This window comes from Mirounga angustirostris, unplaced genomic scaffold (assembly GCF_029215605.1).
Source record: "Mirounga angustirostris isolate CCGP_5_RB_7025 unplaced genomic scaffold, mMirAng1.0.hap1 SCAF_4, whole genome shotgun sequence".
Lineage (NCBI taxonomy): Eukaryota > Metazoa > Chordata > Mammalia > Carnivora > Phocidae > Mirounga > Mirounga angustirostris.
In genome coordinates, this window is record NW_026991712.1 from 166,532,167 (window position 1) to 166,546,406 (window position 14,240).

The 14,240-nt window shown below is 55.5% G+C and overlaps 1 protein-coding gene across 1 annotated transcript; it reads right to left on the minus strand.

Moving 5' to 3' along the window:
• Positions 1-5,323: 5,323 nt before the first annotated feature.
• Positions 5,324-12,582, minus strand: LOC123860406 (antizyme inhibitor 2-like). The gene is given in 10 exon segments (XM_045899127.2): positions 5,324-5,518; positions 6,367-6,409; positions 6,411-6,450; positions 8,198-8,345; positions 8,828-9,008; positions 10,128-10,262; positions 10,882-11,020; positions 11,023-11,053; positions 11,527-11,700; positions 12,429-12,582. Coding segments are annotated over 10 exon segments (1,224 nt in total). The 5' UTR covers positions 12,567-12,582.
• Between the last annotated feature and the right edge of the window lie 1,658 nt (positions 12,583-14,240).

Below are 14,240 nucleotides of genomic sequence, written 5' to 3' on the forward strand. Positions count from 1 at the left end.
GGCCTTTGCAGTGCTGTTCCCTCTTCCTGCAGGATCTTCACTGACCTTCTCGGCCATCAGGTCTCTCCTCAAATGTCATCTCCCTAAAATCCTCTGCAGCCACTCTCTCTTTTAATTTGTTCATAGCACCCATCACCATTTCTCATTTGGTTTGTTTACTTCTTTAGTGTCTGCCACGCCCCCCCCCCAACCGGCTGCTCTACCAGAGCAATGCTCTCTCCTGCCTTACTTCCTGCTGAATCCCAGTGCCTAAAACGCTGTCTTCCACGAATACTTACTCAATGAATCAACATCTGAGCAGAATAGAGTCCGCAAGTGCAGATGGGATTTTAAAGTCACCTCTCTTGATTTCCGTTTTCTCATTTGTTAAAGCTGGGGGAAGCGGGGCGGGGGGCGGGGTGAGACCTCCTACCTGATCCTTTCTTTTTTTTTTTTTTTTTTAAGATTTTATTTATTTATTTATTAGAGAGTGGCGAGAGAGAAACAGCATGAGAGAGGAGAGGGTCAGAGGGAGAAGCAGGCTCCCCGCTGAGCCGGGAGCCCGATGCGGGACTCGATCCAGGGACTCGATCCAGGGACTCGATCCAGGGACTCGATCCAGGGACTCCAGGATTATGACCTGAGCCGAAGGCAGTCGCTTAACCAACTGAGCCACCCAGGCGCCCTACCTGATCCTTTCAACAAGGCATTGTTGGACCCAGACAGTAAATCTCTGGTCGGCGAAGCAAATCCTGCGCGGTAGGTCTGGGTGCAACACCGCCAGTGGCCAGTGGGTGGCAGCAAGTCACTACAGTTGAACGTGACAACACCTGGGCCTCCAAGGCACGGAACACCTGAGGTTTAATCCCCCAACTGCTAACCTTGTTTATTATCACCCTCTGGGATGCAAGACTTTCTTAAACAAATCATGCACACCCCTGCTGCCCTGAAGGGAGAACACCGATCAGGTGTGTGAATTCAAATACCAGCTCTGCCCCTTCCCCCTGGTGCCCCAGGTTCCTTCACTTCTCTAAAGTGGGCGTCATTGTGAGCTCACCCGGTCGTTCTGAGTCTCCAGCAGATATGGCTGTGGAAGAACAGTATGTGGAGTCATGAAAGGGCTTTGAGGACTGCAGGGGCTTTGGGGTAGCCAGCTGGAGCCTGGACCTGCAGAGACCCCCATGAGCACCTCATTCTCCAGCCCATCTATGTCCACAGCCACCATGGTGCACCTGCTCCCGTGCAGCTGAACATGGCTGAAGACCGACACATCAGATGGCCCACCTCGCTCTAGATTGGCCCCCACAAACCTTGGGTGGTCCCCTGTGCTGGCAATCGAACCCCATTTCACTGGCCCATTCACTCTCCCGCTCTTGGGACTTCCCCATCTCTGCCCCTTTCCTCAAAACACCAAGGCCCCCTCCTGCCCCCTCCCTCACAGCCCTGACCTTATTTCTTTTTTCACTGAGAAAAGAGAACCAGTCAGAAGAGAACTCCACTTTCTCCCAAGGACCTGCGGTGCCCACAGTGTGCTGGGCCTCCCTCCCTGGGATGCGCTGTCCGAGCTCCCACCCACCCAAGGTTTGGCTCTTCTTCCAGCCACCTCCCCATCCCGCTGCTGCCAGTTCTAGCACAACTGCCTGGAGGAGGGTGGCCCACACCCACACTCTCGGGACCCCACTTCCACCAACCTCCTCCTTCCCTTGCACCAAGCCTCTGGTTAAGATCACCAGTGACCTCCTCTTCCCAATCCCACCTTTGGCCCTCACCGCACCCACCTCTGGGCGGTATTTGATGGTTGGGCACTTCCTCTTAGAAATGTTTCTCTTGGGCGCCTGGGCGGCTCAGTCGGTTAAGCGACTGCCTTTGGCTCAGGTCATGATCCTTGAGTCCCGGGATTGAGTCCCGCATCGGGCTCCCTGCTCGGCAGGGAGTCTGCTTCTCCCTCTGACCCTCCCCCCCTCATGTGCTCTCTCTCATTCTCTCTCTCAAATAAATAAATAAAATATTAAAAAAAAAAAAAAAAGAAATGTTTCTCTTGACAGTAAAAAATTCAAAAAAAAAAAAAAAAGAAATGTTTCCCTTGTTTCTGTGCCTTATGTCTTCTCTGGCTATGCTCACTTCCTGGTTGGCCTGGGAGGCCCCAGGGATGTCAAGTCCTCAGGGTGCTGACACTGCCCATGTTTGTATCCCCCATACTGAGCCCTGGCCCTGAACCCAGGGCTTGTATATGTGTGACTCCATTTGGAGGTTGAATAGACCGCTCCAGCCTGACTTGTCAAAGCTGAGCTCTCGATTTTCACCCCTCCTAATCTGCTTCTCCTCCCCAGCGTCCCTGTTCATGTATCAGCTGCTCCAGCCAAATGTCCTGGGGTCATCCTTGACTCCTCTCCTTGCTCCAGGTACCCCAACTGGTCCCTCAGCAGATCCCCTTGACTCAACCTGTCCACCCTGTCCTGAACTGGCCACTTCTCACCACCAATAGCCTGACTGCCCATCATTTTCCCAAACTGGCAGGAGCCCCCTCAGATTCTCTCTGCATTCCCGCTGCATGGATCTGCTCAAACCCTCCAGGGCCTTGCCTCCAGCTCACAACAAAGTCAAAGCCCTGCCTTACCATGAGGCCTGACAAATCACCCCCCAGGCCTCCCCCTGCCTCCTCTCCCAGCACCTCCCCTCACTCACTCTGCTCACCCACAAGCAGCCCCTTGCCTTTTTTTTTTTCTTTTTCTTTTTTAACAGTCTCCATCCCTGGCATTGGACTTGGCGGTTTGCAATGCCTGGGACTCTGATCTAGCGACCACACGGCCTCTCACTCTCTGCCCTCAGGTCTCTGCTCCTGTGCACCCCTGGGCCCCCCGGACTAGCTGCCCCTGGTCCTTCTGCCTAAAATAGCATATCTTCCTTTATTCACTATCCTCTGGCTCTGCTTTATTTTCCCTCACAGCGTGTACTTTGTTATATATGTATGTGCTTGTTTATGCTGTCTTTTCCCAACTGGAAGGTAAGCTCCACGAGCCTGGATTTTCATTGTGTGTTACCTGGGCCTAGAACAGTGCCAGGCACACACTAGGCCCTCAGATTTCTGCTGAGTGAATGGATAGAGGGGTGGATGGATGGAGGGATGGGTGGATGGATGGAGGGATGGAGGGATCAGTGGATATGAATAGATGAATGGATGGACAACCACAGTTACAGCATCAGAGGGCAAAGCACAGAACACAAAACACACCAACATCTCTTTATATCTTCCCTAAAGCCCACTTATGTTTGTGCTTCCAGATACTTTGGGGGGCGGGGCGGTTGGGGTAGATGTTTCCACCCCCAATTTTCAGGCACTGGGAAGAGGTGAATTGAGAACAGGCTGCAGGCTGTCTGAGACTTCTGGGGTGGCCCCCAGAGCCCAACCCTTCTCACGTATCTGGGGGACAATTCTCCTTAGTCCTGGGGTGCTGGGAGAGTCCTCTGGTGTTAGCTGAGCTGAGGAGGCAGCAGCAAGATGGGTGGGGCTGACTCTGGCGGACGGGGAGGACCATCGCGGAGGCTGGGGGTCAGCGAACGGAGAAGCTTAACAAGGACACAGGAGGTGGGCGGCTTCGGCCTCTGGACCCTCACCTGCTGAAGGAATGTGGGTAGTCATCCTGACATGTCCCTGCCCTCGCCTCTGCCAACTTCCTTCGCTGTAGGACTGTTTTCTTTTCGAGCTCAGAGCCCCCCAAATACTGTTTTTATTTTTTATTTATTTATTTTTATTTTTTATTTTTTGTAAAGATTTTATTTATTTATTTTGACAGAGAGAGAGAGACAGTGAGAGAGGGAACACAAGCAGGGGGAATGGAAGAGGGAGAAGCAGGCTTCCCGCTGAGCAGAGAGCCCGATGCGGGGCTCGATCCCAGGACCCTGGGATCATGACCTGAGCCGAAGGCAGACGCTTAACGACTGAGCCACCCAGGCGCCTCCCAAATACTGTTTTTAAAGTTTTAGCATGCCTATGGAGGACACACAGTAGCGTCCATCCTATTTTGGACTTGGTTGTTTTCACACTTGTCCTTCCAACCTCCCAGGCTGGAGGCTTCTAAGACTGAGGTCAGGTCGCCGCACCCCCAGGGCTGGCCCATTAGCTGTGTGGCCAGAGGCTATGTCTGCTCCCTGAGGACCCCCAGACCCTGGGGCAGTGGGGGGGGTTTCTCTGAGTGGGCCAGGCCTGGGACCAGGGGCAGCCGGAGGCAGGGCCCTGGACGTGAACTGAACTTGCTTGAGGATTTGCATTATTGGACTTACTCCTCTGAACAACCCAGTGAGGGGGATACTAATACCCGAGGGGAAACCAAGGCACTGACACCCCTGTGGGCATGTGGGGGAGCCTGGAGTCACTCCCGGCCCGTCTGAGCCAGGATTCTCACCACGAGAGTGGGCGCCGTAGCTCACGCAGACCTTCCTGCTCGGCACAGGGGTCACTAACTGAACGAAAGGAAGGTACTGGTCCGTGCAGGCTGCCTCATGTCCAGGACATAGCCTTCGGGGTGCACAGGCTGTCAGGACATAAGGCTATCAGCCCTCCCCGCCCAGGGTCTGGGGGGTAAGGAGCAGGGAGCGTGGGGGCGGCTGCCTGAGGAGCTAACCTAGACTTCAGTCAGGCCCACTTTGGGAGAAAATGTTTTGAACCTTGGAAGTTGCCTCATCACACCCAGAAGCACTCAAACCTCTCTGCCTCCCCCCCCCCCCCCACTGCGTTTCCCCATGTGGCATACCAAGGCGTCTGGAGCACTTCCACGGTCGCCTCCCAACCTAAGGTGCTGTCCCCAGCAAGCTCCTGTGGAAAGGATGTGCCAGTAAAGAAAGGTTCTAGAGACACTCCCCCCCTCCCCACCTCGGGGACAGAGCCCTAGGCTGGGCAGAGGGAGGACCCTGGGCCCGAGCCTGTGAGAGACCCTGAAGCTGGTAGGGAGGGGACATCTGAGAAGGAAACTGGGGAGCAGTGGCAAACACAGCAGAGTGGGGGCCTGGCCAAGGGGCTGAGGGTCAGCCGGGGCCACAGGGCTGCCTGATTCTGTCCTCAAAGGTGTGCACATCTCAGAGCTGGCAGAGCCACCCAGGGGGGCTACCTTGGACTTACCCAGGGAGCAGCTACGACAGGGTCAGCACCAAAGGCAGAGACCAGCGTCAAAGGTCAGTCAGACACTTTGGGCTTTGCTGGGGCCGGTGGGGGGAGCAGGGTATTTCTTGGGCCTGGGGCTGCAGAGCTTAGCCACATTCTCCTTGCCAAACTCAGATCCTGCTGCGATCCCCTCCATGCCCTGCCCCTTGTCTCCCCCTGCGGACACCTGAGCCCGGGCTCCATGGCCTAGCAGACGGAGGCAGGCAGGAAGCCATTGAAGGTGGAGCTCATGGTGAAGGTGTAAGTGTCCATGGAGGGAAAGAAAAGCCAGTCCCCCACATCCAGCTCCAGCATCTGCAACTCCCCTAGGAAGAGCTTGTCAAAGGCATCACATGTGGGACCGTAGAGGGTACAGGGGAAGAGGGGCGGCTCTGAGCCGAACTCGTGCAGGGAGCAAAGAGCAGGGACTCAGAGAAGGAAGAGCCCCAGTGGGTCCCCCCAGCCCACTCCCCGGGGCCAGCCAGGCACGCCCGCAGGGCCCCAGCAGGAAAGGCACCCACACGGACACTTAACAGCCACCCACGGTGACCAAGGAGCGAGCGGTCCGCATGTGCTGGGCACTGTGCTCAACCCTGCCCTCATGGGGTTTACAGTCTAGTGACGCAGCCCCGCCCTGCCCGGGCACAGATGGGGTCTCGGTTTTCCCCTACACAATGGGAGGATTTTATTCAACTGTCACTCAACATACCTGCCTCACACTTGGCGGCCCATCGGGATCACCTGGGGAGTTTTCACGAAGGCCTGAGGCCAGGCTTTCAACCCACTTGGGATTCCAATTTCAGCGGTCTGGGGCATCACCTGGGCATTAGGGACTCTTAAAGCTCCCCAGGTGATCTAATGTGGAGCTAAGTTTGAGAATCTCTCCTTTCTAAGTCTCCCACACCACCAGCATTCAAGGATTCTGGAAACACAACGCGTGCGTGCAGAGATGCACATGGAAACACACAGAGCCGAACAGATGCGCACGCACACCTACAGACTCACGTACCTGTACCCCCACCTACCTGTACGTCAGCCGCCCCCCCCCACAGAAGTGCACATGCAAGGACACAGGGCACCCGTGTGCGCGTCCCTGAACACGCATGTGGTGTGGCGATCTTCAAAGCCATCGACAGTCGGAGCTCCTTCACCTCCCCGCCTGCCACGGCGATCCCCACCTCTTGGGACTGGGGGCTGTAGGCAGCGGCCTCAGAGACTAGGAGTACCTGAGCCACATGGGGCCCCCTTACCTTCACCACAAGGGGCATCCTGGGGACAGCCTCCCTGAGGAAGATGGCCCTCACTGAGGTAGTACACCAGCTTCCGGTGGCCTCCTGGGAGCGGGGAGAGGGCAGCACTGAGGTGCGCATGGCCAGTCTCAGCACCGACCCTCCAAGCCCAAGCGTGGAACCCTCCAGAGGGGCCCCAATCCGCGGCCCAGGGCTGGAGAACTCCTGCTCTCTGCTCCAGGAGTCTTCCTGACCCCATACCAGGTTGGGGCCTGTCCTCTGGGGTCCCGCTGTTCCCTCTGCCCAGCCAGCTTACCTACCTCACCCCTTCCTGCCCTCGAAAACCACACTGGAGTCTCTCACCCTGGCTTTTTGCTCGATCCTTCTGCCCCTGCCCCACCTGCGTGCTTCCCCCCGGGCCCCACGAGGCACACCAGGTCCCCTGTTTCTAGGGAACTGTGAGTAAAAACTGCTCCCTTTGGGACAGTGCCCATGTCCTACTACCAAGCCAGTTTCTTCGCAACCACTTAGTCTGCAGAATATTGCTTTCTTGAATCTAAACTCAGGGTTATACACAGGCATTCCAGCTACCACTTAGATACTCACATCTTTCTGAATATTGTTTTTTCCCCCCTCTGGGTCTTCTCCCCACTGTCTTCTCCCTGGTGTCAGTCACCCCATCTCCTCCCCTCCCCCACAGCTGCCATTACCGATCCTGTCTCCAGGGACCCCGGCCCTGGGTGTCCTAAGCCACTTCGCCATGACATCCTCAAGGCCGAGAGCTCAGCGAGTGACCAGCGTTTCAGCCAGGCAAATGGGGGGCCCTGCTACACCCCTAACTCACCGTGCTGTGTGGACACATTCCTTCCTCTCCCTGAGCCTCAGTATTCCCACCTGTAACATGGGAATGACCCAAAACTACCCCCTAGGATTGTTGAGAGAAATGAGACAAAATAGGTATTTCCCACAGAATACTTAATTATTAGCAGCTCTTATTATTGTGGAAATAAAAATAATAAGCCCCAAATACTTATAACTTGGACTTCCGTTAAATGGATGGCTAAAATCCTGTGCTGCGTATCCCAAAATTCTTTAACCACACACTTTGTGGGGAAATGAAATCAGTTGACACGAGCACCTTTGGGATTAAAAGCTGTGTGGGCCAGCACAACAAGGATAAGGGAGGAGATTACCGGGATTTATAAATATTTTTATGTCAGTTATCACAGAGCCACAGAACAGAGTGGTGAGATCTATTCGTACTCTCCATCTCATCATGAAATCGAGTTTCTGGTTCGTTCATTGTGTAAGAACAGCCACCCCACCCCACTCCTGCTGCAAAAATAACAATCTAATAACTCTCCCATGATGGTCAACTTCAGTTGTCACCCTCTAGATGTCACCCTTAACCTTTAGGCCACAACAACGACAATGTGGCCTTCTTATATTTGTTGTAAGAATTTGTATTGACTCAGTGCATATTTCATTGTAAGAATCTGCACCTGTTAGAAAGCACTTTCTGGAAGAATTTCAAATGCACGTCGGGAGCACAGTGGTGTCTGTGCTCTCATGAGCTGTATTCTGTGACTTTGCCTCCATAAATGTGATCTAAATTCATGGGCGGCTCAGGAAGGGCAAAGGACTTTGTCTTGGCTCTCTCTACCTCCCAGTGTACTTGAGAAGACACAATAGTGATACTAACAGGTTCATTCTTATTCCCGATTCACAGCTTGCCTCTCACTAATTAGGCACCGGGGGAGGAGCCCAGACCCTCCGTCCATCCTCTTCCGCAGGGCCCAGCGACGTCTGCACAGTGCCCTCCCCCCCTTCCCCCCAGTGCTGGCCCCCCCACCAGACTCCAGCACAGCCTTCTTGGCAATGAGGTTGACAGCCGCCATGCAGACAGACCCCGCGAAGAAGCGTCCGGGCTCCGCGATGATCTCCACACCGCTCCCCACGGGGAAGTCCTGGGCCAGGACAGCATTGATCACCCTCGCCATCTGCAGGGACAGACCCAGACCCTGATATGACCAGTCCCTATGTCGGGGCTTTACATGCACCATCCCTCTTCGTTTCCATAATAGCACAGTGGGGAGGTGTTATCATCCCCACTTTACTAGGGAGGAAACAGAAACTGGCCCGGAGAGGGGAAGTCACTTGCCCAAGGACACACAGCAGGGGTACAGACTGTAGCACCCTGAGATGTCTGAATTCCCAGCCACTGAAACCAATACATGGTCAGCAAAGATGGGATGGTCCCTGGATGGGGGGCACAGGGAGCTTCTACCTGACTGCAGCTCAGGGACATCAAGTAACACGTCTAAAGACAGACATGGAGCCAGACGTTCACACATGCTCGCATGTGCCCACAGGCCATGTGCACTGAGTCAGACAAAGACCTCGCAACAAAGACACATCCCAGCTACATGCATGCACCTGACTCAGTTACAAGAGCTCCCCCTACATGCAAGCACGTGCACACCGTCCCCCGAACCCAGCCCAGGCTCCCCCTGGTCCTCCTCTCTGACCTCTTAGGCTCGCAGCCCTCCTCTCCCGGGAAGCCCCCTCCGATGTCCAGGAGGCCCATCTCGAACACGCGCCGACAGTCAGCCAGGGCCTGGGTGAAGGCGCGCACCGTCTGGCGGTTCGAGCCCACGAGGAAGCTGGACGCAGGTCACGTGACGTGTGGAGAAACACACACGGGAACGTAAGGGTCCCTAAGAAGGGGGACATTCCGAAACGCCAACACGGGTAAAATGTGGAGACTAGTACGGATACACACACCGGGACACACGTGACTACGGCCGCCCGTACAAACACGCACCCCTGGATATACGTGTGGGGGTCCGCGGAGATGCACACATCGCCCGTGACCGGCCTTGAGTTGGGGTGCTCACGGTCGTACGGCAGTCACTTCTCTGGGCTGCCGCCTCCCAGTGCCTCGGTTGCAGGGTTCCCCTTCCCCTCCTTAGAGGGCCTGTGATCAGAACCCCAAGTCCCAGCCCCCCCCACTCCTGCAAGTAGGCGGGCTGAGGAACCAATCCAGGCCGTGTAGCGGGGGGCAGGGGAGGCCCTCGGCTCAGGTGCAAAATTTAAGGGGGTGCCAAAATACTGAGCCATCAAGATAAATAGCATTGGGCGCCTGGGTGGCTCGGTTGGTTGAGCGACTGCCTTCGGCTCGGGTCATGATCCTGGAGTCCCGGGATCGGGTCCCGCATCGGGCTCCCTGTTCAGCGGGGAGTCTGCTTCTCCCTCTGCCCCTCCCCCCTCTCATGCTCTCTCTCTCTCTCAAATAAATAAAAAATCTTTAAAAAAAAAAGATAAATAGCATTTAATGCAATATTTTTAAGAAGCAAAATTGATGCAAAAACATCCCCAACGAATGAAACACAGAAATTTTAAATAAAAGTAAAATTGGTAACAGTGGTTGGACTTCAGGACAAAAGGAAAAGTCAGGAATTCCAATCCTGTCTTAATTTAAAATTTTGATATTTTCCTCATCATGGGTTTTTGCATTAATCTTGAGTTTTAATTTAAAATACTGTATTAAGATGTTACTTATCTAGAGTACTAAGTTTTTGGCATCCCCTTACATTTTTCACCCAAGGTGGGTGCCTTGCTTGCCCTGCCCTAGTCCCAGATAAGACCCAGCTTCTTTGCTGAGGACAAATGGAGTATCTTGAGGCCCAGAGGGGCCACGGCTGACCAGAGGGCAAAGACTGGAGATTGGCAGTGAACACCAGGACCCATGCTTCTCGGGCAGGGAAAACCAGCACTCTCACCTGGCTCTAACCACTGCCAACCCCAGGGCCCTGGCAGGCTTGAGCAGATGTTCACACACCTCCAGGATGGCCCCGAACTTGGCGCTCAGGGGGAATGTGCTCTCGCTGTCCTGGGCCCACAGCCGGAGGACCAGCCTGGGAGAGGGTGCAAAAGATGCCAGGGGTTTTTAGACACGTGAGCCCCGAGGCCTGGATGCTTCACCCGCCCCCCTGTCCCCAATCTTTCTCCACCTTCCCACCTGTCCCTGCCTAGTTCCTCCAGCTGCTGAGTCCAAAAGGAACGAAAACACTCACCACTTAGAGACTTCTGCCCAGGCAAGAAAAAGCAGGAAAATGATAAAATTATACATACACCTTCTGTAGGCCCCAGATTACAGGATCAGCGATGTTAAATAACTTTCCCAAGACCACACAGCATGTGCTCATGAATCTGAAACATGAACCCTGGTCTACCTGACTCCAGTGTGAGTGCTTTTTCCGTGAGGTCGCGGGACCCTAGACCTCCTAATGCCAGGCTCCGCCCAGTGTCTATGCAGATATAAGCGCTATTTCTTCGGCACCGATGTGCACCAGGGAAGTCACTGGGCCCACTGACCCAAATGCTTGTACTCTGCTCCTTGAACCTCTCCCAGGTCACCCCATGGTGACCACCTTCATCTGGTTGCAGAGACCCAACTCCACTGGCAGAGGCCCCAGGCTTGCTGTCCCTCGGCCCCTCTGTTTGCACCTGCCTGCCCCACCCCGCTGGTCTCACCTGGCCTTGGGGTGGTGCTGGGCCACCTTGCTCAGCTCCTCCTCACTGTCGAAGGTCAGGAGCCACACCCCGTGGCGGGCAGCGTACTGGATGTGGGAGACAGGCTTGCAGGGGTTGGCATCGATGATGCGCGAGGGGCGACGCCCAGACGCAGCCCCTGCTCCAGCTCCACCTGGCATGGGGGGGACCGCACCAGGGGCCCTCCGGGGCCAGAAACCTGGGGCATGAGCACAAAGGGCTGCCCTTGGCTGAATCCCTCCTCTGCACCTCGCACTGCGCTGGGCACATCTGCGCCACTTAGGCTTCTGGATGACTCTCAGGAAAGCAGAGTTGGCCCCATTTAAAGAGGAAGAACCTGCGGTGTGCGTGAAATGACTTGTGCCGGGACAGGAACGGGGCCTGTGGCTCAAAGCCTGTGCCCTTCCACTCACTGGCTCCCATTGCCTGCCCGAGTCACGCGGCCCAGCGGCAGGTCGAGCCCCCATAGTTCATTCATTTCTTCCTTCAAAATCAAGTGAGTATTTCCTGTCTCGGCCACTGTCCTAGGTGCCGTGGGCCCCACTCCAAGATCCCCGGCGGCTGGCCTCCTGCCCCCAGGAAGTGTCAGGCCCGCGAAGAGGCCCCCGGCAGCGGGCACAGGCTCACCTGGCTGGCACAGTCGAAGCCGGTGCCCAGGGTGGCCAGGACGCTCAGCACCCAGGTGCTGTTGCTGCACTTCACGGCGTAGAAGGGTGAGACCCGCGGCAGGGCGCGGCAGAAGGCCTGATGGCGGCTGGCCAGTACGCCCAGGCTGGCGACCACGAAGGGCTCTCGGTGGTCCTGCCAGCGCCGGGAAAGAGGGAGGGGAGGCTGGGTGGTGGGTGCCTCACTTAGTCTTCACGATGACCTTGTGCGGTCGGTACTGTGTTAGTGCCATTTTATAGATGGGACAACAAGGGCTCAGAAATAAGAAGTCACATTGGGGCGCCTGGGTGGCTCAGTTGGTTAAGCGACTGCCTTCGGCTCAGGTCATGATCCTGGAGTCCCGGGATCGAGTCCCGCATCGGGCTCCCTGCTCGGCGGGGAGTCTGCTTCTCCCTCTGACCCTCCCCCCTCTCATGCTCTCTCTATCTCATTCTCTCTCAAATGAATAAATAAAATCTTTTTTAAAAAAAAAAAAGAAATAGGAAGTCACTGGCTCAAGGTCATGCAGCGAGTACGGGGCAAAGACAGGATCTGACCCCAGATCTTCTAACTCTTTAAACACGTAAGGACAACAATGATCTTTGTGGATCAAAGCGGGGACAAGACGGCTCCAACCCTCCGCTACACAGCCTGGCACCGGGCAATTACAATTCCACGGGGTGATGGGAGGTATGAGAAGGGGTCAGAGAAACTATTCCATGACCCCCAGCAGAACTGAGCCTTGGAATAAGACCTAGTAAACGGAGCTATAGAACCACGAAACAGAAAGTCTTATTTCTTGTCCACCAAAGTAGGGACTGAGACTCACCCTCTCTGCTCCCTACTCCCTTCCACCCCCACCCTCCCTCCCTCTCCCTCCGTACTGAATCAGAGAGCTCCTGAATCTTCTTCAGGACCACGTGCCAGGCAGATTCCCCAGGCCCCAGCGCGATGAGCTCCTCTGGCCACATGCTTCCAAGGGTGCCTTGATTCCCCTTCAGGTTCCCAAGGGGGATGCTCATCCCCGACACTCCAACAGCTCCCTCCAGCAGGCACGGTTCCAGTGTCCTGGAAATGTTTTGCTCTAAGGATCTGGCCTCCTCCTTTCTCCCAGCTCCCTGCAAGTCCCAGGGGCCAAAGTTCCCCGGGGGCCTGCCAGTCCTCAGCTCTCCCATTCACCCAGAGAGCTCCATGGAGCCCTAGTGAGTTTTCCCATCTGTAGGATGGGCCACTGGCCTGGTCCAGCCTACTTCAGAGACATGGTGGGAGACCAAGCAAGATGCACACACCGTGCATATGGAATAGAGGGTTGGCATCCTTTTCTAGTCTCCTTCACACACATGTCCCCATTCACAAGTGAGAAAGTAGACGCACAGAAAGGATAATCAAGGAGTTCAAGATCTTCAGATTATGAGACTTACAGTTAGGGCCTAGGACATGATCTAGTCCAGCATCCCCATTTTACACACAGGGACAGGAGGCTCAGAGAAGGGAGGAGACTTGCCCAAGACTTGCCCTTGGTGACCAAGGGGTCAGTGGCCGGGCTAGGACTTGCCCTTGAGCTCCCTAGAGCAGCCACGGGACCCACTGTTGGCCATACACCCCTGAGACCGAAGTGAGGGAAGCCTGCAGCCAGAGTCTGTCTATCTGTTTCAGCAGTTAGGATGGCACCCATGGTCCCCACTCCACACCCAGACTCACCTGGTGTCCATCACGACCTGCTTCTTCAGGCACAGCACAGGGGACTGGGATCTGTGGTGTCCTGGACTTCGGGTAAATCCCTGCAGGAAGTTCAGAGCTCAGTTCAGAGCTCAGTTCAGAGCTCAGCCCGGAGCTCAGGGGCTCTCCCTCCCAACCTCAACCTCTCAGGTTTGGAGAACAAGCCCTACTAGGTCACCCACACGGCAGCCTGCAGGGTGAGGTCAGACTCCTGTTATAAGTGAACATCAGCGAGGATCAGAGTAGAGGGACCCTGCAAACCCTGTCATCCACCATTCCCACTTCACAGATGGGAAACCGTGGGACCCAAAGATCTTCAGATGACTCAGTAGACCTGGAGGGAGAAACGGGAGCAAACCAGGACCTCCGACTTCAGTCAGGAGCCGGTTCCAACTGCCTCAGACCATGAGCTGGTTTCTCCCAGTGCTGCGTCTCTGCTCTCCACCACACATTTAAATGTCCCACTGGAAGTTTCTCTGAATGGAAAGGTGAGGCCATCTGCATCACTTGGTGTCCAGGCACATCCTTTCCCCTACCATCTCCCCACCCTCCCTCTCTATGTAGCCTTCTGAGGTTTCACCAGGTCACCTGCTGACCCTCCCAGGCTGAAGCCACCACCTTGGAGCTTCCCCACCTCTGGGACGTCAGCTCTTGCCTCCTGCTTACACCCCACCTCTGTGCTGTGACCCAGAAGGAAGGCCAGTGGGGAGCCCGCTACTGCCCGACTTCTCTGCCTGCCCTGCCCCACGTTCTTGTTGCCTGAGACCTTCCCCCTTGCCCACCTCCCAGCGGGGAGCCAGTGCTCCAACCCTTACCCCATCTCTCCCAGGCTCTGGGGGCTTAAGCATCTAGGAAGGGACAACAGGAAGAGCCTGGATTTGAGGAGGTCGGGGAGCTAATCCCATAACCTCTAGAGGCCTCGTGAATTCCATAAAATGGTGGGTGTCGGGGGAGATCTGTGATTCCAAACAAGATGG